Raw genomic sequence first — 26,614 nt, 5'->3', positions numbered from 1 at the left:
AGTGAGAAACGCAGCTCCAGTCAAGCCAAACTTCTTGGCAACATCAAGAGCCCAAGGCAAAAATGAATCATACACAATACAATCCACATCATTCATCCTCTCAACAAGCTCAGTCAGAGTCTGCAGGCCAATTTGCCAGAACCGATCCACGTATGCTTGGTCACTTTCTGCCTGTGCAGAACCGCCTTTATCGTAGCCATCGGATATTGTCTCTAGTGCAATTGAAATGGAGCTTGATGGATCTCTGTGTAAGGATTTGGAGATAAAATAAGTAGTGACTATGGTTACTTTTATTCCTTTGCGTTCCAAGCGCTTGGAGAATAAAAGCAGGGGGTTTATATGGCCTTGTGCTGGGTAGGATAAGACCAAACAGTTAGCTAATTTGCTAGAGGCAGATGCCTTCTTTTCATTATTCTCCATTTTTTTGTTCCCAACACAATGAACTTGAGCTCGCTTCCAGTGATCTGCTGGTTAATTATACACACACACACACAAAATAGATTTTTTGGAGTAATTCCAAAAAATTGAGCCATATTAATAATAATAACTAAAAATAATTTTAAAAATGAAAAATTTGGAGTAAAATTCCACTCCTATTGGCTATTGCATATCTTAAAATAATAAATTTACATGGGTAAAACAGACAGGTCCAAAACTTAGGAGTCGTGATGCGAGCATGCTTGTTTTCTTATCATTGTATTAATTAATTTGTAGTCATTGAATGCAGGTTCTGCATGGGGGCCAAAGATAACAAAGACATAAATTTTTATTTACACGAATCACGTTGACGATGTTGCCAAAACCTAAACTTAATTATCAATGTTAATTCCGCCATTCGTTAGGCGGCATCATAAGCTACAGCCGATCTTTAGGTGGAGAACACAGACAAACAAGGCAAAATGTTGCTGAATTTTATGATCGGCCGTAGCTTAAAAAATGTTTGGGAGATGACATAAACAAGACAGTATTTGTGGTACCATTTTCCGCCGATCATTTTACGTTTTACAAAAAAACAAAAATGAAAAAGGCGTTTGGCAGGCGTTTTTGAGCTGTAAAATAAATACAAGGAAAATGGGTTGCTTCCATTCTTCAACTTTTGTCAACAGAAGTGGGGTTTTGTTTCTTGTACTTGCATGCTTAAATGGGGCCACGACCTTTGTCATTAAATGTGACATTTTATTTTTAAAAATATTTAACATGTATTAATTGATATAATAACAAAAGATGAAGTGCATATAAATATATTATAATCATAAATACTGAGACATTCATTTTAAAATAAAATGATATTTGTTTATCTATGTTTTTTAATTTTTAATTCAGTTATTTAATTTATTTTAATTATTTATTAAATATAAATATTTAAATTATGGTTGGCGACCTAAACCGCTGCAAACCACTGTTGGTCGCTGCAATTTTCTCATAATTTTTTGCGTTAAAATTTGTACCAATGGAATCCTCGTCAAGAGATCTACACAACGTTACTAATATCTCTAGTAACAAAGCTTTCATTTGCTGTTAGCACGTAGTCAAATCTTTGAAATCTAAAATTTTAACAGTACATATTTGTAACACTGCATAGAGCCCTCGGTGTGGATTCTAGCGGCACCAATTAAGACGTAAACGAATAACATATTTAAATTGTCGGTGGTGGCTGCCCGTGGTTGTTTATTTTTTAATTAATAAATCAAAATAATATAAATTTAATACAAATTATAATATCAAATATCAATTTATGTAGTATAGTTCATATAACACATGGTTCATGTAACACATGGTACTTTATGAATTGCACTACCCTCTAATATAATATATCATAGTTCAATACCTTCCAACACACCAAGTGCTCCATAAAATTATTTTCAAGTCTATGGCCCTAAGATACAGTATAATCTCTATAAATTAATAGTATTGGGATCATATAAAATCTATTAATTTATATGGTTTACAATTCTATGATCATACATATAATTAACCAAAACTTCATTTTATTTTACCAATCTAATCATATGAATAAGAACTAATCCACTAAATATACGTTAAGTAAACTAAAAAAAATAAAAACATTGTACTTATCTACTTCGAGGTTTCTAATTTAGAAGAAATTATTGCTAACATCGTTGAAAACCCTGTGATGATGAATTTGAGGATGTTACAACAACTTTATTTTGGAGCCAATTATGTGCAAGGAAGCACTCAAATTGACAACAATACTTCATAATTTTTTTACTATAATTCGAGAGTTCAATTCTAAAATTTATAGACGCGTTAAGAAAAATTATTAGAGATGAATTTAGAGAAAAATAGGTAACAATAGCTCATATTTTATTAAATAAAACAACATAGTCCATTATATTTGTAATCTAACAAATTATCAAATTATAATGTGAATGAGACTACATAATTATATAAGAGTTTTTAGAAAAAAAGTATTATTTACATTATAATTTAGAGAAAAATAGGTAACAATAGTTCATATTTTATTAAATAAAACAGCATAGTCCATTATATTTGTAATTTAACAAATTATTAAATTATAATGTGAATGAGACTACAATTATATCAGAGTTTTCAGAAAAAAGTATTATTTACTGTGGCTTTCAATTTGGTATTAGTGTTGACTTTAGAATTTAATTTGAAATTTGAAAAGGATGAAAATTTTAGCAATTGATCTAGAATTAAAATAGGGAGAGAGGGAGAGAGAGAGAGAGAGAGAGAACAGACGAGGCGCTCTCTATTAATGTCTATAAGGGCATGTTTGGCAGCATGTATTAAGCAGGTATGTATTGCACTTATTTTTTTAACCCACGTTTGGTAAATTATTCAACTGGTATGTACTTTATAAAAAAGTAAAATTAATACATATTTGGGTGTGCAATAAAGACCCGCACTAACCCCCGGGTCTTTATTAGCTTGGTCAATAAAAGTAAAAAGGAAAAGTAAAAGAACTCAAAAGTCCACAACCTATATCATCTTCTTCTTCACTTCTGAAAACAATACCGACAGCTTTTTACTAAATCCTTTTGATGCAGGTAATTTCAGCACTTAACTTTAACAAATCTTTATTAACCATTCAAATATTAACTAGATCCATATTAATTTCAAAGGAAATTTGGTCTTGCTCCCAAGTTCCTATAAAATAAAATAAAAAAGCCATACGGCTTATGTTTGGGCTTTTTTTTTTTTTGCTATATTTCTGAAAGAGTGAAGGGGTAGAAAGAGAGAGGAGGAGGAGGAGGAGGAGCCTGTGAAAAAAGTGAGTAAAAAAGTGTTAAAAAAAATTTGCTTCAAGAGACAGGAGTGATGACTTGTTGTAATGCTGTTGCTGCACGTCTGGGCTTATATTGCGTGAAAATTAATATTGTATTATTAATTTGAATAAATTTTTGTAAACTTTTGAATGATTATATTAAGGTTGAAAATTCCCCTATGAAGGAAAATCATATGCTTTATTTGTGTAATTTGATTAGAATTATTTTTTTTTATTAATTTTCACAAGAAATGTGTAGAAAAACTATGTGTGGAAATTTTTTGAAACTTATAGTTATAAATCTAGAAACAAATATAAAAATATTAAATTTGTATATGAGTATTTTCTTTATATATATATATATCCATATCCTTTTTAGCATTAGAAAATTATTCCATATTCCAAGGATTATGATACTTAATATAACAAGGTTAGTTATTTACTTATAATAAACATTAAAACAATCTAGTACATGTTATATGCCAAACACATGATAATTGATAATAATACAATACAACTCAGCACCAAACATTGTATAATTTATACAACAGGTCAATTTAATACATACCATTCTAATACAATACAGTCCAATACAATATAATACAGTCCAGTGCGGTGCACCAAACACACCCTAACAATTTAGGGTGGACACAATTTGTACTGATTTTGCCTTTTTAAAGGGATAGGAATTTATGAGCAAAGACTTATGTGTAGTCCCTCCCTTGACCATTTAACCATAAAGGCATAAACTTTCACTATAAAGGTCAAACTGATTATGTTTGAAGATACTAAATAAATAATCTTTTAATCTCTAAAAATGTTTTTATTGGTTATTAGCAAGAAAGTGAATTGTTTAAAAAAGAAAAAAAAAGAAAAAATGTGGTGAATTAAAAGTTAGTTAATGTCAACAAGCATTTTACGAGACTATTTGTTAGATCAGTGGGTAATTAAAATCTTGTGACATAATTAAAAGCTTGGAATTTGAATCCAGGCTCATATGTGTAAACTAGGATAAAGTGAAATTTTTGAAAAACTTATAATTACCTCTTCCTCCAGCTCATAATATGTGTTACAAAGAACCCAATCAGCTTTGTCAATATTATCAAATTGATATTTTATCACCATATCAGCAACAGCTGGATATGACCCCAAATGATAAATGAATGAAGGCATGTCTTGAGGCTCAAGTGGAGGCATTCCGGCCAACAATAATTGATTATCCGGAAGTGGAAGCTTGAGCGAGCCCTTGTTCACATGGTAATATATGCAATCAACAACACAAGATTGAGTGAGGAATGCGGCTCCAACCAGCCCAAACTTCTTAGCAACATCGAGAGCCCAAGGCAAAAATGAATCATACACAATGCAATGGACAGGAACACCTGAGCCATTCATCTTCTCAACAAGCTCACAAAGGCTTCGAGGGTCAATTTGCCAAAACCTCTCCAAGTAAGCTTCAATGCTCTCTGCTTGCGCGGACCCTCCTTCGTCGTAGCCATCAGAGATTGCCTCGAGAGCAATGGAGGTGGACGGGGACGATGAATCTCTAAGTAAGGATTTGGATATGAAATAAGTGGTTACTAGAGTTACCTTGAGGCCTTTGTGTTCTAAGCGCTTGGCGAACTGCAGCAGAGGGTTTATGTTGAAAAAATAGCATAACATGCTATTTTGAGGGCACATTTTGAGTGGGTCCCACTTAACTAAAGTGGAAAATCTTATGAGGTTCTGATTCTACTCCGTTAATACTTCAAAAGTATAATCTTATTTTCTCAAAATGGTGCTTGGGTGAATGAGAAATTATCTCTCAAAATTCACCCTTGAAGTTGGAAATTTGAAAGGAAATGAGACTTATCCCACATGGGAAAAAAAAGCATAGGGATTAGTGTTTATATATAAAAACTTAACCATACATGAGTAAAAATTATATGGATAGAGGCTCTCTCCACACGTGTGTGTGCAGGAGGTGCAAATTCAAGACTGATTTGGTTGAACTCGTGTGCGTCTGCGTGTCCTACATACACGAATGTCAGCCCAAAATCATTCATGCAAACTTGGCACATTTTGAATTTTTTATTGTAACAGTTTCACGTTTTAAATTTAAAGAATTGTAACAGCTTCAACAATTATTTTTAGCTGTTATTCACGTTTTATTTTTTGAATTCAATTTTGAAATCATTCATGGAATTGATTTGGCTGTTATGATAATTAAATAAAACATATTGAATTCAAAAATTCAATACAAAGCAGTTGTTACTTCCTCACATGAGTATAAAAATGCACCTCCTCTTTTGTTTTTAGACACTCGAAAAAATCAGCACAGAGCACACTTGTTTTTCCTTCCTCCTTCGTCGTTGTTTGTTTTCTCTGATCGAGTTTTCTGTTGTGGTTCGTTGGAATTTCCAGCATGTGCTTAGCCAGGAATTCGTGCCCGTTGTATCCTGGGAAACAGTTACCAGCAGGCCTTAAGCACTCCAGTTGGTGGTATATCTATTTTAAGAATACTGCCCTGTGCAGGCCTCGGGTTCCATTCTATTTTTCTATGTCGGTTTTCATCTCTATTCTGTTTTGTTTTCTGTTATTTCATTTGAAATTTTCAGTAGCTGGTTTTCGTTGTTTAGCTACTATTTAATTTGCTATCTCCCTGTTTGTTTTGTCTAACAGTTTATATGGCCTTGTGCTGGATAAGATAAGACCAAACAGTGAACTCGTTTGCAGGAGGCAGCTTTCTTTTCAACATTCTCCATTTTTCTTCTCCTCACCCAATTACTTTAGCTAGCTCTCTCTTTCTGTGTTCAAGTTGTTTATACAATTGATTGATTTATAGGAAGTGCAGAGTTTATATACACGACCGAATTTATGGCCAGTGCCCATTAAAATAAGTAATTTTGTATCAATTAATCAATTACAATTGAAATCTTTTGTAACATGAAAGAGTGACGTGGTGTTGGCCCCAAGGAACAATTTCTCCACAAATACAACATGAAAATTAATTTGTACTCGTACTCTGCCTAAATAAATGTGACGAAGAGGCGTGCTTTATCATTTGAAGCAAGTAAAAATCAAATGCAAAACTTCTGTCAGGTTAGCTGGATGGTGTCTATTTGCTGTCTAGAAGTGTCTTATGTACAAGCAATGAGCAGCGCACTTAGGGGCGAAGCTAGATTTTTTCAGGGTGGGGAGGTGGGCTAAAATGATTTTTCTCTTAATTACCGATTATTTTTAGAGTAGGCCATATTAAAATTATTTTTTAAAAAATAATAATATGTACGTTTTTTAAATTAAAATTTAATATGGAGTTAAGTTTTTGTTGAGCATTAAATTAATAGTGGTGATTTTTTTCTTTATTTTTCTTATCTAACAACTATTAATTCAATAGAGATAAAATAAGAGTGCATGAGAATTTTTGGCGCTGATTTATTGAAAGGTTTATTAATGGAGATAAAATAAGAGGGTATAAGAATCTATCTATGATTATATGTCAAGAAATTTAGAAATAGAAATTGAGTTGGCTCGCAATTTGTTAAACAGTACTTGATTAAGAAAATTATGAAAGAAAATACTCATAAAGTATTCCAATGAATCATGTTGAATTAAACCATACCATTAAATTGAAATTGAACTTGAAATGATTATATCTTAATTCAAATCCCTATAATTTTAGGATTAAAAAATTAAGGATTTAATACTATGCTTTTTTTGAAAAAAAAAAATCAAAGTCAGAAGGTAAAGAGTGAGAGAGGTTTGGATTAAGAGAAATGAACAAAATAAAAAAATATAAAGAAATTGAAAAATTATTAAAAATATTAATAGTAACACTATAAATAAATCTATTTAAAATAATTCATTTGAATTTTTCCCAAAATTATGGATGTGCTAACCCTCAAGTTGCTTCGCCACCGAGCATTCATATCTTTTTTTTTTTTTTTTGAAAAGAAAGCATACTTTCATTAAATTAAGAAAAAAGATACAACAAATGGGGCGGGCATGTGCCCACCCACTGGACATAATCATTAACTTTTAAAGCCATTTTAGCCAAATCATGTGCTGCTCCATTACATATCCGTGGAGTGAATAGCATTTTGATGTCCTTAACTCTCTGCATTTGTTTTTGAATGTCTGAGATAATCCATAAAAGCTCCAGATTACTTCCTGTCCTTCCCAAGATTTGATTAACCACTTCTGAACAATCACTCTCGACTATCACTGGCCCACTTGCTACTGCTTCTGCTACGTTCATCCCCAAGTGTATTGCTTCAGCTTCTGCGTAGGCTATGTTGTCAATGAATTTGGACGTTTTCATAGCAGCTGCAACAAAGTCTCCCTTTGAATCTCTAATTATGATCCCAAGCCCCACCTTTTGCTCTTCCATATAAATTGCAGCATCTGTATTGACCTTAACATACCCTTCAGGGGGAGGCTTCCATGTTTGTTCATTGTTGGACTTTTGTCTGCTCTCTGCCTGCATCTGGGGAACTTTGACTTTTCTGTAGACTTCCATTGTTGCTTCAGCTCTGGCCACTGGAAGTCGAGGATCCTCTTTTCTTTTTTCAAAAATGAAGAGGTTTCTTGAGTGCCAAATAGCCCAACATAGAGACACAAACAGAGCCACGTCTCTTGTGTTTCGCTTCTCTGCTATAGCTATCATGGCAGTGAACATATCTTGGTTCTCCATGCCCTCTATATCCTCTTTGAACTTGGTCTGATTCCACACCTTTTGGGAGAACTTGCACTTTATGAGCGCATGAAAAACGTTTTCACCTTTCTTTCCACACCTTTGGCACCACGGATCCTGCAGAGCTTTCCTCTTCCATAAGTTTCCCGCCGTAGGCAATAGGTCTTGGGCTGCTCTCCACATAAACACCTTCACTTTCTCCGGAATTTCCAACTTCCATATTGCATTCCATTCTGTTGGGCTGGCTGATGAGGAGCTCGGTTGATCTTTAAATTTTAAACTCATTGCGATCTGGTATCCACTTTTAACAGCATATTTCCCTTGCTTGTCATAAGCCCATATCATCTGGTCTGGTTCAGGGGCTCTTGGGAGAGGGATCTTTAAAATTTTGTCTGCATCTTCATGGTCAAAATGCTGCTTGATCAAGTTTTCATTCCATTTATGCTCTTTGTCAATCAAGGTTGAGACAGTGGCTTCTACAGGTAAGGTAGCTCTGGAAAAAATTTTGAAAGAGGTCGGTCTAGGGATCCATCTGCTCTGGTATATCTTCACTTGCTGCCCACATCCTATTCTCCAGCGCATCCCATTCTGAAGCACTTGACGTCCCCATAAAATGCTTCTCCAGATGAAGGAGGGGTTTGATCCGAGTTTAGCTTGCATGAAGCTTGAGTTCTTAAAGTATCTTGCTTGTAAAACTCTCGCCAGTAAGGATTCAGGGAAGTGAATCACTCTCCACCCTTGCTTTGCCACTAAGGCTTGGTTAAAACAAGTTAAATCCCTAAACCCCATTCCACCCCTTCCTTTTGCTTTACACAATCTGTCCCACTTCGCCCAATGAATGCGTCTCTTCTCTTTCTTTGATCCCCACCAAAATTCAGCAATTGCTTTCTGAATATCTGAACATAGCCCTATAGGGAGCCTGAAAACGCTCATAGCATAGGCTGGAATTGCTTGGGCTATGGCTTTGATGAGCACTTCCTTTCCCCCACTTGAGAATAATTTGCTGTTCCAGTTGGAGATTTTGTTTAAAACTCGTAACTTGATGTCATTGAAAAAGGTCACCTTCTTCCTTCCCACCATAGCTGGCAGCCCAAGATATTTTGCATGCCTGGAAACAACTTGAAGATCAAAGATGTTTTTGATTGCAGCTACTCGAGCTGCAGGTGTGTTTACACTAAAGAAAATTGAAGACTTATCAAAATTAAAGATTTGGCCTGATGCTACAGCATAACACTCAAAAATGGCTTTCAAGTTTATGCAATCTTCAGTGGTGGCCCTTGTAAAGATGAGGCTATCATCTGCGAAAAGGAGATGTGAGATGGATAATTGACTGCTGAACTTTAATCCATGAATGAGTTGCTTTGATTCTGCTTGCGCTAGTAAATTGGAAAGAACCTCTGCACAAAGGACAAACAAATATGGTGACAGAGGACAGCCTTGCCTCAATCCTCGTTGGGGGTAAATCAAGCCTTTATCCACCCCATTGATCAAAATAGAAAAAGAGGAGGTTGTTACACATCTCATAACCAGCTCCACCCACTTTCTTGAGAAGCCTAAGTTGTGCATAGTATTCCTTAAGAAATCTCACTCTACCCTATCATATGCCTTACTGATATCTAACTTCAAAGCTACTAAACCATGTTTTTTGCTTTTACTATGCCTTATTTTGTGAAGGCATTCATAGCCGATGATGATGTTATCAGATATGAGTCTCTCTGGAATGAATGCACTTTGAGTGGGTGAGATAATATTATGCAAAACTTGTTTCAGCCTATTAGCTATTGTTTTTGCTACAATTCTGTATATAACATTACATAAGCTAATTGGCCGAAATTCAGTTACTTTCCTAGGCTTCTCAACTTTTGGAATCAATGCAATATATGTATGATTAACTGGAGCTATGGTACCTCCCTCGTTTAATATATGCAGGCTGGTTGTCAAGACTCCTCTGCTCACGGATTGCCAGTGCTTTTGAAAAAAGGCTGCTGGGAGACCATCCAGGCCTGGTGCTTTGGTAGGACACATTTGAGCTAGGGCTGCTGAGACTTCATCTTCCGTAAAAGGTTTGTTTAGCTCCTCGTTCATCTCCTCTGTCACTCGCTTTGGCATCCCCTGCAAGGCTGCATCAATTTGTTGTTGTGATGGCTTTGTTGATGTGTATAGGTTTGTAAAGTAATCACAGAAGATTTTTTCTACATCCGCAGCTTCCTCTGTCCATTCGTCTTGCTCATTTAAAATCCCCCATATCTTGTTTTTCCTCTTTCTAGAAGATGCTTTCGCATGGAAAAATTTCGTATTTTTATCCCCCTCTCTTAACCAATCGGCTCTAGACCTCTGTTTCCAGTAAATTTCCTCATCAACAAGAAAACCATCAATTTGTCTTTCGATGTCTTGAATCTTTTTCCCATCCACATACTGCAAGCCCTGTAATTGCATATTCTTTAGTTCTTCCATCAGCATCTCCAACTTCTTTTTGCGGCCTCCAAATTCATCCTTACTCCAAAGCTTTAGATAAGCCATTGAATCTTTCGCCGCTTTTTTAAAATTCTCAATTGCATTTACACTACTCCATTTTCTTTGGTCTGACCACTCTCTTTTCACAATTTGCTTGCATTGATCATATGAGCTCCAAGAGTCTTCATAATGAATACGCCTCGTAGATCTCCGCTCATACCTTATTTTTCTGCCTTTCTCTTTAAAATCCATTAGAATTGGGTTGTGGTCTGACGTCCATGCTACCACTGTTTCTGCTGCATTTTCATGAAAAAGGCTACCCCAAGATTTATTGCACAGGAAACGGTCTAACCGTTCTTCAATTAATCCAGCTTCATATCTCTTATTCGACCAAGTAAAAGGCATCCCCTTCCATCCCATATCCCTCAAGTCGCATTCTCTAATTGCCTCTCTAAACTCATACATTAGCTTAATTTCCCTATTGTTCCCTCTTTTTTTTTCATTTGGCAGTAAAATTTCATTGAAATCACCGAAGCACAGCCATGGCAATGAGGAAAAGCTTGCCAACCTTTTCAATAGAGTCCATGTATGATGCTTCTGTCCTGCCACTGGGTGTCCATAGACTCCTGTGCACCTCCAATAGCTCCCATTTTCCGCATACACCACTGAGTCAATATGGTGCTTGCTATATGACTGAATGTGTACCGTGACTTCCGAACTCCACAACAATGCCAGGCCACCCCCCATACCTTCTCTACCAACTTCAAAGCAGTTTTCAAACTTCAAACTTTCACTAATTCTTCTCATTCGTTTTGGCTCCAACTTTGTCTCACAAAAGAAAACTATCTGTGGTTTGTATCTTTGGAGAACATTTTTTGCTTCACGGAACGTTCGGTCCTTCCCCAAACCCCGAACGTTCCAGCTTAGGACTCTCATGGTTGTCGGCGGGGCTGGTCACCAGCCTCCGCCGTTGAGCTTTCAAGGTTCCCGACTGCCATTTCCATATCTCTTCCATCTTCTCTGTCTGTGAACTCCCACTTTAGTATTTGCTCTGCTGCTGGTACTGCAAGTGGGGATTTTGTAAATGAGCTATCCATCTTCTTCTTTTTAGCTTCTGGGCTTGGCCACTTTTCTTCGCTTGCTAGTCTTTTTGCTAACAAAGAACCGTGTTTTGAAAACACTCTTGAGTTATTAATTCTAGCTTGAGCTTTCCATTTTTTGGCTTTGGGCTTAGCTTTAAGAGGCTCTGGTCCATTTACATCTTCCTCCATCATGACTTCAGTATGGGCCGAGGCCTTGTCTAAGGCTTGATGCAGTGGCATGCTTTGAGAATACCCCCTGGTTTCTATTTTTTCCCGCTCATTTTTCCCTCTTTTTTTTCCGTTTTCCTCTTCCTGTTCTGCACTGAGCTTTTGACTGTCCTTCAGCAGTTTTCCTTCTTTCCCCTTTACCCCTTCTAGCTCCTGCTGCCTAGTAATTTTTTTCGTACTAGTTACGTCTTCAGGCGTTTGCCCATTTTTGTCTAACAGTCTCGAGAAACCCCCTTCTTGCATTGAATGCATCTCTGCTTCTTTTGATTTTCGGGTCGGATTCAACCCGTCTTCTTGACCCGGTCTGTCTGTAGTATTTTGGCCTTGCAGTTCTGTAATTCCTAATGGAATTTGATTTGATGAGGATTCTGCTTTTTGCTCGTTTGTGGTTATATTCCATCTTTCTTTGCCCCTGTGTTGCTTCAGTTTGTCCACCATAGTTGTGGCTTTAATCCATGGCCCATACAGTAACTCCTCTTTAGCTTGGTTTTTAAACTTTGTGCATTCTCTGTACTGATGACCAATGCAGCCGCAACAATAGCAAAAATCAGGCAGCTTTTCATATTGGATTGTAATTGGGACAGCATCTTCTTCACCATCTTCTTGTTCGAGCGATAAAAGGGTCATTAGAGGCTTAGTAATATCAATAGATATTCTAAGCCGGATAATTTCCCCAGTGCATTCTCCATTTGCATCTGTCCAAACCTCTTCTACTCTTCCTATGGCTGCTCCCAGTTCTGAAATTGTTCCCATATCCATACACATAATGGGTACATTTTTTAGTTGCACCCAGAATGATGCATTGGTAAAGGACTACTTTGACACCTCTCCAATACCGGTTGGTTCTGTGAATATAATAAGTGCACCATTAAAATGCCAGGGGCCACCTGCACTTGCTCTCCTCTTGTCGGTTTCTGCTGCAAATCTGAATATGAAGATATTTTCTCCCATGGCATCAATCTTCACTTCCCTGATTGTTTGCCATGCTTGTTGCATCGCTATCTTCAATCCTTCTTTATTAACATTTCTACTTGTCAGCACTTTACCTATTAAACACCCTGCAACTATCTTTTCTCCTTTTGACTTCATTTCGCTCTTGAAGGATACTTTCCTTTCCTCCCCACCTTTCAAGGTTATGGCTTTGCACTTGCGAATCAGCTCTTCTGTATCCATTTGGATCTCAAAAGTTTTACTCAGCAACCACTCCCCCTCTCTATTTAATGCAATATTATCTAAAGAAATTGCCTCCAATAAGCCATCAGGACTTTGATTTTGCACAGACAATGAAAATACTTGAAATAAAAGAACCCAACTAGTAGGTAAAAACAAGAGTCATAAAGACTCTATTCATCTTCCATTCTCGGGTTTTCAGAGAAAACAAGAGAAGGACCTTTCTCACTTCATTTATTTTGGCACAAATCTCAAATTTTTCAGCTACCGAGCATTCATATCTAATATCTAATATAATCTCGCTAGTTGAAATGAAGTACTGAGAATTAAATTGGGTTAGACTAGCAAAAACGTGGTTAATTCATAGAAGTCTTCAAAGGTAGGCCTCAGTACTTAAATATCCAATATCTGACGTCATCGAATTAAGAATCAGGCAATGTCGTACGTCATCATTGGCCACCTCAATGGAAGACTTAAAAACATACAACAACGACATCAATCAATTAAGAAAGCCTCCATTATAATTTATTTATATATGTCCAAAAACAATTTTTGAATTTAACAAAACATATTACTGCTAGTTTATTCTATTAATAAAATCCTGTAATATAATATGTTTAGAGTTCGAATCTAAACTTATGTATGCATATATATATATATATATATATATATATATATATATATATATATATATATAAATAGACGCACATTTAAGATTTTTGAAACGCTTATAATATAATTACCTCTTTCTCCAGCTCATCAAAATGTGTTGGAAATAACCCAATCAACTTTGTGGGTGTTATCAAGTTGATATTTCATCACCACATCAGAGAAGGCAAGATATGACCCCAAATCGTAGGTTTCTTCAGGTAACTTTCTTTTTCATGTTCTGCATTTTTTCTTTTTCTTTTTTTAACTTTTCTCCTTTCAAACCACTTGAACTAGCTTTGCCCACTCTATATATTCACGTTGCTTTATTGATGGGGAAGTTCAAAATTTCTGCGCGTCAAAGTTGGTGATCACAACCTTGTCAAACAAGTAAATTTTTTTTCTTTTTTCGAAAGGGTCAAACGAATACGAATTGAGTGGCCATCAAGTATGCATTTGGCTTTTGCAAAAATGATCCGGATGATTATAGAGGGGGCTAAGTTACAGGATCCGTTTGTAACAGACACGTAATGTCAGTCGTTGGATGTGGAGTGAAAAAGATGCAGAAATTTAAGGGTAGGAAAAAGAAGTTAAAAAAATACACATTCGTGGAGAACCGGCTTTGATGGTTAATGTGAGCAGTACACATCGCAGAAGATCGATTTTACATAAAAAGCCATGGTAACTAGAGGAAATAACAGGATATTTCGATATGGCACAAGGTTTGGACTCCGCAAATTCAACCGGGCAGTTAGGTCACTCATATATGCAGGAATTCAAAAACACACACACTTAGCATAAATTCAACTATAAATCACCATTCAGGCTTCGGTGATCTTTGGTGATCTGTTGACCCAAGCGGCCAAACCACAAAAAATCCACTTTGAGTGCAGGCACCAAATGAAGATGAATGCGATGACTTGAGGAGCAGAAACCGAAAATATCATAATCGAATTGTAGGAACAATAAAAATGGCAACAATGACTAGTATGACTTTAAAATTTTCTGTACATGAATGAAGGCACCACTCATCGGAACTCAAAATTGAAATTCATGGAAACCCAGATAGTGGTTCTTGCTAAATAATGTAATGAACTGGATCTGTACCAATAGGCTTCTGTCTACACACTGAAAGATCTTTACTTTAGCCACTGATCATCAAATTCAAGTACAAAAAATCCACTCCCAGATTTAATCTTGATCAATAATAAACTTCAAAAAAAAAGGACAAAGGTTTAAAAGCACAAACACAGGATTAATCAATGAAAAAACAAAACTTTCAAAATCTTATCCCCCATGGTGTTTCATTTTGTACCAATTTCAATCAGATATTGAAGAAGACAAGAACCTGTGGAGTGAGAAAGATGGGCGGATTTAACGGTTGGAAAAAGATTTTTTTTGTTTTTGTTTTTTTTAAAAAAACACATTCGTGTGCAACCGGCTTTGATGGTTAATGTGAAACCGGAAGAAAACCGGAATGTTGGGTTCCACATATAATCTACCATTTCTTCGACGGTCCACGTGTCACCCATCCACCTATAATCTTGTCAGCTCACAAGATGTTACTTGCAGAAACTGCAGCGTATAGGTTACAGTTCAACTCTTTTCTAACATGAAAGATTCCAAAAGAAATAATGCAAGTGAAGAAAACACGTGTTTTTTTATTTATTGAAAAAGTCAAATCAAAAGCAATCTAACTCAAGCAAATTATTGAATTGTCACATTATACGTCAATGAAAAAATAAATGTTTATGATTTTTTCGTTGAGTTTCGCTACAAGAAAATGGCTCATTTTCGAAGATAAATACTCTTAGAAATACATAGAAATTCTTGAAAAAATTCATTTTCGAACGGGGCATGGCGTTGATCGTCGTCGTATTAAGATTTATTGGAAAAACCCTTTGGTTGGTTATTATGTTGAATATGCATAAGCTTTAACATAATTAAATCTTAACCTGCCAGGAATTCACATATTTAATACGTTATTTAAAAATCAACACAGTTCCGATCATCACTAGATTCGAATCATGTGGTAGAGAAAAATTACTTAATTACCTCTTTCTCTAACTCATAGAAGGTGTTGCAAAGAATCCAATCAGCTTTGTCAATATTAGAAACTTGGCGAGTAACAATCATATCGAAGAAAGCAGGATATGATGCCGAATCGTTAATGAAAGAAGGCGTATCTTGAGGATCAAGTGGAGGCAATCCAGGCAGCAAAACCTCATCACCAATGAGGGGAAGTTTAATCAACCCTTTATTCACATGGTGGTATATGGTAGCAACAGCACAAGATTGAGTGAGAAACGCAGCTCCAGTCAAGCCAAACTTCTTGGCAACATCAAGAGCCCAAGGCAAAAATGAATCATACACAATACAATCCACATCATTCATCCTCTCAACAAGCTCAGTCAGAGTCTGCAAGCCAATTTGCCAGAACCGATCCACGTATGCTTGGTCACTTTCTGCCTGTGCAGAACCGCCTTTATCGTAGCCATCGGATATTGTCTCTAGTGCAATTGAAATGGAGCTTGATGGATCTCTGTGTAAGGATTTGGAGATAAAATAAGTAGTGACTATGGTTACTTTTATTCCTTTGCGTTCCAAGCGCTTGGAGAATAAAAGCAGGGGGTTTATATGGCCTTGTGCTGGGTAGGATAAGACCAAACAGTTAGCTAATTTGCTAGAGGCAGATGCCTTCTTTTCATTATTCTCCATTTTTTTGTTCCCAACACAATGAACTTGAGCTCGCTTCCAGTGATCTGCTGGTTAATTATACACACACACACACACAAAATAGATTTTTTGGAGTAATTCCAAAAAATTGAGCCATATTAATAATAATAACTAAAAATAATTTTAAAAATGAAAAATTTGGAGTAAAATTCCACTCCTATTGGCTATTGCATATCTTAAAATAATAAATTTACATGGGTAAAACAGACAGGTCCAAAACTTAGGAGTCGTGATGCGAGCATGGTTGTTTTCTTATCATTGTATTAATTAATTTGTAGTCATTGAATGCAGGCTCTGCATGGGGGCCAAAGATAACAAAGACATAAATTTTTATTTACACGAATCACGTTGACGATGTTGCCAAAACCTAAACTTAATTATCAATGTTAATTCCGCCATTCGTTAGGCGGCATCATAAGCTACAGCCGGTCTTTAGGTGGAGAACACAGACAAACAAGGCAAAATGTTGCTGATTTTTAAGATCAGCTGTAGCTTAGAAAATGTTTGCTGATCTTTTTGGAGTTCAAGGTTACCAAGGCGAAATGTTGCTAATTTTTTGGGAGATGACATAAACAAGACAATATTTGTGGTACCATTTTCCACCGATCGTTTTACGTTTTACAAAAAACAAAAATGAAAAAGGCGTTTGGCAGGCGTTTTTGAGCTATAAAAGAAATACGAGGAGAATGGGTTGCTTCCATTCTTTCAAGCTTAATCAACAGAAATGGATTTTTTTTTTTTTTCCCTTGTCCTTGCATGCTTAAATGGGGGAATGGGGCCACAACCTTTGTCATCAAATGTGACATTTTATTAACAAAAATATTTAATATGTATTAATTAATGTAAGAACAAAGGATGAGGTGCATATAAGTATATTACAATGATAAATAGCGACATATTTATTTCAAAATAAAATAGTATTTTTTATTTATTTTTTTAATTTTTAATTTTATTATTTAATTTACTCTAATTATTTATTAAATATAAATATTTAAACTACGGTCCGCGACCTATTACCACTACTGCAAACCAACATCGACCGCCAATCGCTGCAATTTTCTTAGTAGTTTTTTGCATTAAATTTTGTACCAATGGAATGCTCTTCAAGAGACCTACACAACGTAGCAATATCTCCAGTAACAAAGCTTCCATTTGCTGTTAACATTTAGTCAAATCTTTGAAATCTAAAATTTTGAGAGTGTATCTTTGGCGAACAGAAACTCCGTTTGCCGGACATATTTGTAACATTGCGTAGAGCCCATGATAAGGATTCTAGAAGTACGTATTAAGACGTAAACGAATAACATATTTAAAATTGTCGGTTGTGTCTAGTGGTGGCTGCTACTGGTTGTTTATTTTTTTAATTAATAAATCAAAATAATATTAATTTATTATAAATTATAATATAAAAATATCAATATATGTAATATAGTTCATATATCACATGGTACTATATTACATATATTGATATTTTAAATGAATAACCTTTTAATCTCCAATAATGTTTTTATTGGTTATTAGTAAATAAGTGAATTGTATTTATAAAAAAAAAAAGTGGTGAATTAAAATAACATTCCGTTGCCGGGAATCGAACCCGGGTCTCTCGGGTGAGAGCCGAGTATCCTAACCGACTAGACTACAACGGATTTTTGCAAGCTGTCTTGTGCCTTGTCAGTATTATAACATAACTTATTTGCCAACAACCACCAATTCTCAACGTGCTCCCGCGGTCGTTGCTTATGGAAGAAACTTGTCAACCAGGGAAAGTGAAAGTACCTGACATCATCAATCATCATAACTCCAACGGACCAGGAGTAACCCCAATCGGACCATTTTCATTTTTACTAACTCAATTTATGTTTCTTCTTCTAATATTTCCCCTAATCCCCTTTAAATTCTTGCCACACACAACCTTAAACCAACAAGAAAGCAACTGTTTTCACTCGAATATCACAAAATAGTTACCCCCTTTTGATCATCAATCAACTCATCACCACATTCCTCTCAAACCCATTTCCTAAATTTGACCAATAATGGAGTTCAATTCCTCATCTCCAAGAACCATCCCTGTTGTTTCAACATTTGCTTCCCCATTTGGCTCCTCCTCCCCTGCGCTCAATGAAGACCCCAAAACCAACAGAAAGCCCATAAGTTTGTGGCCAGGTATGTATCACTCACCGGTCACCAATGCTTTGTGGGAAGCGAGGTCTAAGATTTTTGAAAGACTTCTTGACCCACCAAAAGATGCTCCCCCACAAAGTGAATTGCTCACTAAAACTTCTTCTCAGAGCAGGACTAGTATTTTGTATAATTTTTCTACTGATGACATTTTAAGAGAGCAGTACCGGGATCCTTGGAATGAGGTCAGAATTGGGAAGCTGCTTGAGGATCTTGATGCTCTAGCTGGTACCATATCAGTTAAGGTATTGTGTATTCGGTGCTTATTGTTCTAGCTGTTTGACAGTTTGAGGGGTTTAATGGAGTATGTTATGTGGATATTGCTTGAAATTTGAGTTTTTGAAGTGGGTTCAGATTGATTTTTTTTTAATTGAGCTGTCAACTGTGTTGACATGCTCTGCTATGCTGTTGAAAAATTTTGATTTTGGATACAACTGTCATGGAATTAGTGTCTAATATGCAAAGCATAAGCTTAAGATGGAGACGATGAATGTCACATTAGCCTTTTGTGTATTTGATTTTCATGCAAATGCTTGAGCATTATGAAATGAGTTGCTAGCTTGTGTGATTTGAAAGAAATTGCTTTCAGGATGAAGCACATACTGTGTGCTTGCCTTTAGTGAATTCTTGTGAATTGAAAATCATCTCTCCGGGTTGCCTAATGATCTTCTATTTGTTGGTGAATCAGCATTGTTCTGATGATGATAGCATGACTAGGCCGCTCTTGCTGGTCACTGCTTCTGTTGACAAGATTGCACTAAAGAAATCGATTAGTGTTGATATCGATCTGAAAATAGTTGGCGCTGTCATATGGGTGGGCAGGTCTTCAATTGAGATTCAACTTGAAGTTATTCAGTCCACAAAAGGTACTTACTTTTCGAACAAACTATATACGTAAAGAATCACATACATGATATCTTGAAGTAAAGCTACTAATAATATACTGAAGCTAGAGATATTAGCTTTCTTAATTGAAACCCTACTTGAATTTGCTTAGACCCTTAGTACCTACGTGGAGAAGTATTTGGTTTTTTAAGTTTTTTTAAGCTGCTATTCATAGATCATTTGTCCTCAGCTTTGGCTATGACCTACCGGCTTGTGGGGGGTTAATAACAGACTTATTATGATCTTTGCTTTGCAGAGGTCTCTGATACTTCAGACTCAGTAGTTCTGACAGCCAACTTCATATTTGTGGCACGTGACTCTAAGACTGGAAAAGCTGCTCCGGTGAACCGGCTATCACCACAGACTGAACGCGAGAAGTCTCTTTTTGAAGAAGCTGAAGCTAGAAGCAAACTGAGGAAAAGGAAAACAGGAGGAGATAGAAGGGAACTTGACAATGGGGAGGTGAATAGACTCGAGGCATTGTTGGCAGAGGGTCGGGTCATCTGTGACATGCCAGCCTTGGCTGACAGAAACAGCATTCTTCTAAGAGATACTCGACTTGAAAATGCTTTGATTTGTCAGCCACAGCAAAGAAACATCCATGGTCGAATCTTTGGGGGTTTTTTAATGCTCCGAGCATTTGAATTAGCTTTTTCAACTGCTTATGCCTTTGCTGGACTGATGCCTTGTTTTCTTGAAGTTGACCATGTTGATTTTCTAAGACCTGTGAGTAACTTCATCCTTCTACTAGGAAAACCTCAATTCTGAATTAACTCTGATTTAGCACTTTCACAAAAGGCGTGTTAAAGCATGAATTTTTTTTTTAGTTCCTTTAATTACTGTAATTCAGCTGTAACTGGTTCCTGCTGCAATTTCATCCCAGCATCTTATGATTCTGTGATATTTTTTCTACATCTTACATGAAGAACATCATTCTTTGAGCAGGTGGACGTTGGAGACTTTTTGCGTTTCAAGTCTTGTGTTCTCTACACAGAACTTGAGAATCCTGATCAGCCTCTAATTAACATTGAAGTTGTTGCTCATGTTACAAGGCCTGAGTTCAGGTCTAGTGAGGTAAGCCTAAGCTCTCCAGCCCGCATATAGGAAGCAAATTTCTACTTGTAAAAAAGGAGCAACCATTTTTACTCATAAAAGTTGCTACTAGCTTTGTTATGATTCCAACCAAAATTCCTCGTGTATAATATTGCTAATATTTTTAACAATTTTATCCTTGGAAACAGGTATCAAACACATTCTATTTTACTTTCACTGTATCAAAGGCCGTGACAAATGGATTCAGAATTCGGAATGTGGTTCCAGGAACTCAGGAAGAAGCACGTCATATTCTTGAGCGAATGGATGCCAAGGCCTTACAGTTAAGCAAAGGCGTGAGCAAATGAGACATAATATTTACTTACAGAAGACCATAGGGAGTAAAGCTTCTGAAGCTTCTAATTTAGTTAATAAGCTTGAATGAAATGAATTTTCATTGTGGTCCCCAAAAAACTATTGTACTCTTGAAAGACTGAAGAAGTGGTACTTGCTTAATTGTCCAACTAATAATTGTATTGATCTAATATTACTTATATGTATCAAGTTCCTATTTTAATGTTTGTATCAAGAGACGTGGAGCCAAGCTTTCATCCCATTTTATTTCTAAAACTAAGCCTGTGCTCATTGCTCAATGCCAACATTTTAGCTCTTTTACTATATAACATATAAAGAGAAGCAAATTGGATTATGGGAGAAGAATCTTGTCCTTATTAAGATACAATACAGGCTCTATTTGTAGCAGTCTATGACTAAATTACTTTAATACATATGACTCAAGTTTTTGACAGGTTTAGTAGGCATTCAACCATTTAACTGACTGCCTTATTCTTCTTCCCAAAGAAAATCTCCTGCTCTGTATATTTATCTATAGGATGCAACTGTTCCAAAATCTTTTACATGGATTTATACAAATGCCAAAAAAAAAAGAAAAGATAAATAAATAAATTACATAAACCTAAACAAGCTCCAACTAACTGGCGCAACCACCAATTTTCAGCAGTCTAGCTAAATGAAACAGGGATCAGCCTGATTCAAGCCATTTAATGCTAAGGAGATGTGCTTTCATCATCGGAGGAACTACATTGACGCCTCCCTTGGATTTCAGAAAAAACTTGCGGCAATGTTGGATTTACTGGAACTGGAAATTTATGGGCATTACTAATTATTGTTCGCTCATTTATCATTCCAACTTCTTTGCAGACCCGATCAAGAACTGTAAGGAAGTCTCTGACGACCATAAAGATTCTGAATGGATGAGCTTCTTCCCTCGCTGAGTTCCCATGAAAGTATTCTGTTATCTCCTTCACTAAAGATAGAGCAACACTTTCATGGGCTTGAATCCTTATGATCTCTTCCTCCGCCATTTTCATAAACCTGTTCATAGACTCTGAGAATTTCTTCCTACTTTCATCCATCCCCATTGCTTCATTTAATTGCACAACCTCACCAATGTTCCCAAGGCCTCTAGAAAGCTTGGACACCTCACTGCTAAGCACATCAGAATCCATGGCAGCAGCTTTCTTCACGTTGCTGAGCTCCGAACTGAGACCAGAAACAACTTGCAAACCTAGCTTCCTACATTTGGCATCATCACTCAAACTAGAGTTTGGATTTTGGTTAGCACCTGACTGACGAGCACCTTCAGTTCTTATGATTTCCTGTACAACAAAATGTAAGAGAGTGGTTTTTCCATCTGCACCCTTGACATCAACAAGCTTGAGGAGTGTATCTAGCTTAAAGGCATGGGCATCACCACGATTTGTCCCAACATTCATGCGGTTCCCAGTCTTTAGAACAGCCTCTAGAAGTTTCAAGAACATCCTACTATTTCTCAATTCTTCACAGGCAGCCTGAACAAAGGGTAAAAAAAATGGAGATCCATGAGACTATGCCAAGTTGCCAACTATAAATGATTGCATCCAGCAACACTAGTCCACATCTTCACCCAAAAATGAATAATGGATATTACGTGATATTCAGTGAAAACAGTATTTGCATTGGCTATACCCCAGGACATGAGCTAGCTAGATCTATAAACTCAGGTGCATTTCATGGATTTCCCAGTCACCAAGTAACCAGATCAGATGTCAGTAATTCTAATAAGCAGTACATACTGAAATACAGTCACATGAGCTTTTATTTGATAATGGTGAGAATAGCTTAGATAGGAAAGACATGTATGCTCATCTAAATCAAGCTCCAGTTGAGACAGTAAAGTTCTTCAGCTTAGCTGACAATGCAAGGCTGAAATATTATATTTTCAACATAAAGCAGAAATAACCAAGAAGATAGTTCAGGGAGAAAGAGAAAAATTCACTTACCTCCAGAGTTTCAAAAGACTTTTTGAGGTACTCAACCTCCGACTCGAAGTTGGTTATGTAAAGCATCGCATCCACCCTTTTAAACGCAAAAGGTACGTCAAGCACTGCCTTTAAAAACTTTTCTGCAGGACCGAGCTTCGTTGGTGACTCATCTTTGTACTCTTTCAACTTACGTTCTTCTTCTTTGGTAGGAGCCATCTTCAATAAACTCTCCAGAAGTTCAGTTCCAAGTGTATCAGCATTACCTGTATTAAATAGATATTACTTTAGTTGAAACCTCATTAAGTCAACAAAAAGGAAGTATACCAGCTGATGAACAGAAATTCAAGACCATCTGATTTTACTGCAAGATGAATTTAATGAAAAGATTGTATTAATTCTTGGAAGTTACATTTGAGCAATAGCATCCAGTTATCTTCTAGTGCAACAAAAGCAATGGGCTAAGCTACAAGCTTCAAACAGGCAAAGTCTAAAATAGACAATTAAATTTTAATCTGGCCATCAACTCCAATTTAACCAACCTTTCTGTTGTAACAATTGTGAGAATGCTAGCACAGATGAACAACATTTTATGGAACTTTTCAGTCTAAAACAGAAATTCAACTTAAAAATCATGCCATCCAGAACCAACAATTTATATGTCAAGACCACATAATTTATTCAAGAACAGTCACAGCAAATGCATAGTTTGAAAATTAAAGCAGGAAGGTCACACTAATAACTCACACAACTTCAATATACCTTCTAGAAGTGCTTCACAAACTTCCTCTATGGTAACATTCAGCGCCCTCAGCAAAATTGCAATGTTTTGTGACTTTTTGGGATCAAGGACTCTGTTCTCTGAGTTGGGTGTAGGAAGAACCGTGCGTGGAGTTGTTTGGCTTGGTTTCGAACTTGGAGTATTTACAATAAACAATGTTTCAATCATCTCCTCATTCAATCTGCAATGAACAAAGCAATCATCAGGCTTTACTCAAAACAAAGTAGCATACCCAACAGAATATCTGAACGGTCAAAACCCAACTTTGAAAATTAGATTTGTCACAGAATCTTACTTGAATGAGCTTGATCGAAGGTGATCCCACACCATTTCACGATCAGAGCTAGCTCTCACTTTATCCCAGTGCAAAGGTTTTAACTTTGGTTTCAAGGCCTCTTCCTCGACGCTCTCCTCAGTTTTAGAACTTGGTGGCAATTCAACGGGGGAAACTTTAGTTGTGTTTTGCATCACAAAAGGCCTCGAAGGTGGTATCAAAGCAGGTGGCTGGGACACTGCTTGACCAGCTGGGGTTGATACCACAGGCAATTCCCATTGCTTCCTTTGTCTAGACAACACCAGCGGAGGTGGGGGTGGAGGAGGCGGCGGCGGCGGCGGGGGGACTGAAATGGGCTGCTCCAAAGCATCATTAGTTCTCACCGGAGATGAAATTTGACCAAAAACGTTCAACATTCTTGGTGATTCATCTGGGCTTGATGATAAAGAAGACTCATTTAATCTACTTGGAGAAGCATTTTCACTTTTCTTTGAAAATCTGTCCGGTGATGCAGATGCTGAAGATAACGAAGAAGCACTCGATGAGCTTGGTGACAGATCTTTCTTCTTCTCAAGAGGAGACCCCCCAACATTTGCATTATTCACCAAAACATTGAACAATTTTGAAGATTTATTATCTAGGTCCTTCTTCAACTCTCTCTCGGGTGAAGTAGAAGCTGAAGACAGCTCATGACGATTCAAAAGATTAAACCTCGACGGTGACAATCTCGTATCGGGTGACGTAGAAGCTATGGAAAGTGACGGTGACTTAATAATATTCCGATCGGGGGAGGATTCCATGGGCGACATCATTGCAAAAACCGACTGTGTCGGCATTGCGTGAGTTGCCTCGGGAGATATCGGTTCCGATCTTCTCGGACTCAAACTTATCGGCGGCGAAATGCTCGCCGTTAACGACCGAGAACTCGTCGACGAACACGAACAACTGCTCGACTCACTGTTCCTCCCTCCGACACCCTCTCCATCAACCGCTACGGCCGCAAAATCTCTCCTCGAACCGGATCCGGTCCCGGTCCCGCCCAACGAAACTCTGGGAGAATAGAACTCCTCATCTTCATCCTCCGCCACGCTGGATGACACGTCAGCGCGTGGGCGTTGATCCTCCTTAAAGCTGGCCTGCTGGGAGAGAGGCGGCAAGGGGCGGAGCTCCGGCGAGACGCAGTTGGTATCGCCGCGCGAATCGGTATCGGTGGTGGAATCGTCAATGCCGGCTCGCGAATTTACCAGTGTGCCCAAGTAAAGAAAGTCGGAGCTGGACGAAGTGCGATTGGTCCTGAGCTTGTGAGCGTTCCTCGTGGCATCCGCATTCGCAGGAGGAGGAGGGTAAATTCGGATGCTGCTGTTGTTACTGTTAATGTTGCTGTTGGTGGTGTTGCTTTTGACGTCGGCGGTGCAGTAAAGCAGCCCATTTTGCCTCCGCTTGCGGCAGTAGAAGAAGACTAGAATGCCACCGACGACGAGGGCGGAGGAGACGGAGGCGAAGGCGAGGATGAGGAGCTTCTGGGAACTGCGCTTGGGCTTTTCGGGGGAGCGGGGGAGGATGAGGGAGGAAATGTTGGCGGGGAAGGAAGCGAAGTTGGCGGGGGAAGGCGGGGGAGGCGGGGAAGGGTAGGTGGGGAAGAATGGGGAATTGTTAGGGGTGGAAGTGTCAGAAAATGGGACTTTACGAGTCGGAGGAGGAGGGGGTGGAGGAGCTGGAGAGGGTGGTGGGGATGGAGGGACAGCACCGAGTGGGAAAAACGGTTGATGGAGGATCCGACGGCTGGCGACGGGGGTGCATGACGAGGGGATGATGGGTGCGCATGATAAGATCAAGAAAGAGGCGAGGGAGATGAGCAGGCAGAAGCCGGGCATTGTAGTTGTTGTGTGTTTAACCCAAAGCAACAAAGGAGAGAACACATTCAGAATGAACGCAGAAGAGACTGAAGTGGAGTAATGGCGGTGGTGGTGGTGGGGGAGGGATTTGTTCACTTTTCTTTTCGTTTATTTTATTTTCTTTAGAGAGGGGGGAAAATGGTAGGAAAGTGAAGGGAAAAAAGAATAGAAAAAGAAAGAGTGAAAAAGGGGAGAGTGTGAGAGTGTGTGGGTGCATCCAGCTAAGATTCTGCTGGTTTTGATTGCGAGCGAGTATGAGTGTGAACAGTGACTCCTCCTCCTCCTATCTGCTTCTGATTTTCTTGTTTTTATTTTGATCATGTTGTTGAGTGATTTATGGAGTCAAAATTGAAAGTCACTTCTTACCTTTTTTTTTTTTTTTTAATTGCTTAATTGTTGGGTTTTTATTTTTATTTTTTTTTTCCCATTCATAGCATAGGTGGAGAAGACTGAAGAGAACCAACAAAATAAGGTTACCCAAAATAATAATAATAATATCTCTGTATGTATGTAACCATCACTTCAGCCAACAGCATCATCTTCATTAGTTTTCAATTAAATTAGGATTGGATGCTGAATTAGTAATCATTATTATTATATCGAGTGCATGATGGTACAACTCATTTTCTACTGTTTTGTTACATTAATTCATCATTTAATTTAACAAGAAAATATTTTATATCAAATCAACTTCATCATCTATCAGAAGACGTTACATAAATGTTTATGAGATCAACACAGTTAACATCAAATAATAAGACGCTCTCAGTGATGCCACTTAGGTATATAACTATTGGTCTGGTGAATGGTGATGGATTCGCATCTTCAATATATACATATATATATATATATTTTATCCCATCAATATAATAAATATATGTACTGAAATTTCTAGTAAATTTAAGTAATTTTAAATGAAAATAAAGCTCTTAATGGTTCAACTTGATTTGATCCGAGAAAGTTTTAAGGAAAATAAAAAACAGAAAATTTGTTTGGTGATTGTGGATG

At 37.3% G+C, this 26,614-nt stretch overlaps 3 protein-coding genes, 1 non-coding gene and 1 pseudogene across 4 annotated transcripts; 1 reads left to right on the top strand and 4 right to left on the bottom strand.

The window, feature by feature from the left end:
• LOC18052276 overlaps nucleotides 1–5,994 on the bottom strand; it is a 7,620-nt pseudogene extending 1,626 nt beyond the window's left edge.
• Nucleotides 5,995–15,447: 9,453 nt separating this feature from the next.
• LOC18052533 (UDP-glycosyltransferase 74F2) lies at nucleotides 15,448–16,222 on the bottom strand. The gene is made up of 2 exons (XM_006447859.2): nucleotides 15,560–16,222; nucleotides 15,448–15,459 (listed from the first exon to the last, which is right to left on the bottom strand). Exons 1-2 carry the CDS (start codon nucleotides 16,220–16,222, stop codon nucleotides 15,448–15,450), a joined length of 675 nt encoding a protein of 224 aa, XP_006447922.2.
• Nucleotides 16,223–17,813: 1,591 nt separating this feature from the next.
• TRNAE-CUC lies at nucleotides 17,814–17,886 on the bottom strand. Its single transcript has one exon. It is a non-coding gene; the product is annotated as a tRNA-Glu (tRNA).
• An 85-nt stretch (nucleotides 17,887–17,971) lies between these two features.
• LOC18052532 (acyl-coenzyme A thioesterase 9, mitochondrial) lies at nucleotides 17,972–20,976 on the top strand. The gene is made up of 5 exons (XM_006447858.2): nucleotides 17,972–18,663; nucleotides 19,107–19,284; nucleotides 19,560–20,029; nucleotides 20,249–20,377; nucleotides 20,545–20,976. The coding sequence occupies exons 1-5, from the start codon at nucleotides 18,274–18,276 to the stop codon at nucleotides 20,701–20,703; spliced, it is 1,326 nt and encodes a 441-aa protein (XP_006447921.1). The 5' UTR covers nucleotides 17,972–18,273; the 3' UTR covers nucleotides 20,704–20,976.
• A 46-nt stretch (nucleotides 20,977–21,022) lies between these two features.
• Nucleotides 21,023–25,928, bottom strand: LOC18052531 (formin-like protein 1). The gene is made up of 4 exons (XM_006447857.2): nucleotides 23,733–25,928; nucleotides 23,419–23,618; nucleotides 22,678–22,922; nucleotides 21,023–22,206 (listed from the first exon to the last, which is right to left on the bottom strand). Exons 1-4 carry the CDS (start codon nucleotides 25,583–25,585, stop codon nucleotides 21,403–21,405), a joined length of 3,102 nt encoding a protein of 1,033 aa, XP_006447920.1. The 5' UTR covers nucleotides 25,586–25,928; the 3' UTR covers nucleotides 21,023–21,402.
• Between the last annotated feature and the right edge of the window lie 686 nt (nucleotides 25,929–26,614).

The sequence above is a fragment of the Citrus clementina genome, unplaced genomic scaffold (genome assembly GCF_000493195.1).
Source record: "Citrus clementina cultivar Clemenules unplaced genomic scaffold, Citrus_clementina_v1.0 scaffold_2, whole genome shotgun sequence".
NCBI lineage: Eukaryota > Viridiplantae > Streptophyta > Magnoliopsida > Sapindales > Rutaceae > Citrus > Citrus x clementina.
Note: the sequence above shows the minus strand (reverse complement) of the source record. Positions and strands in the feature narration are given on the sequence as shown.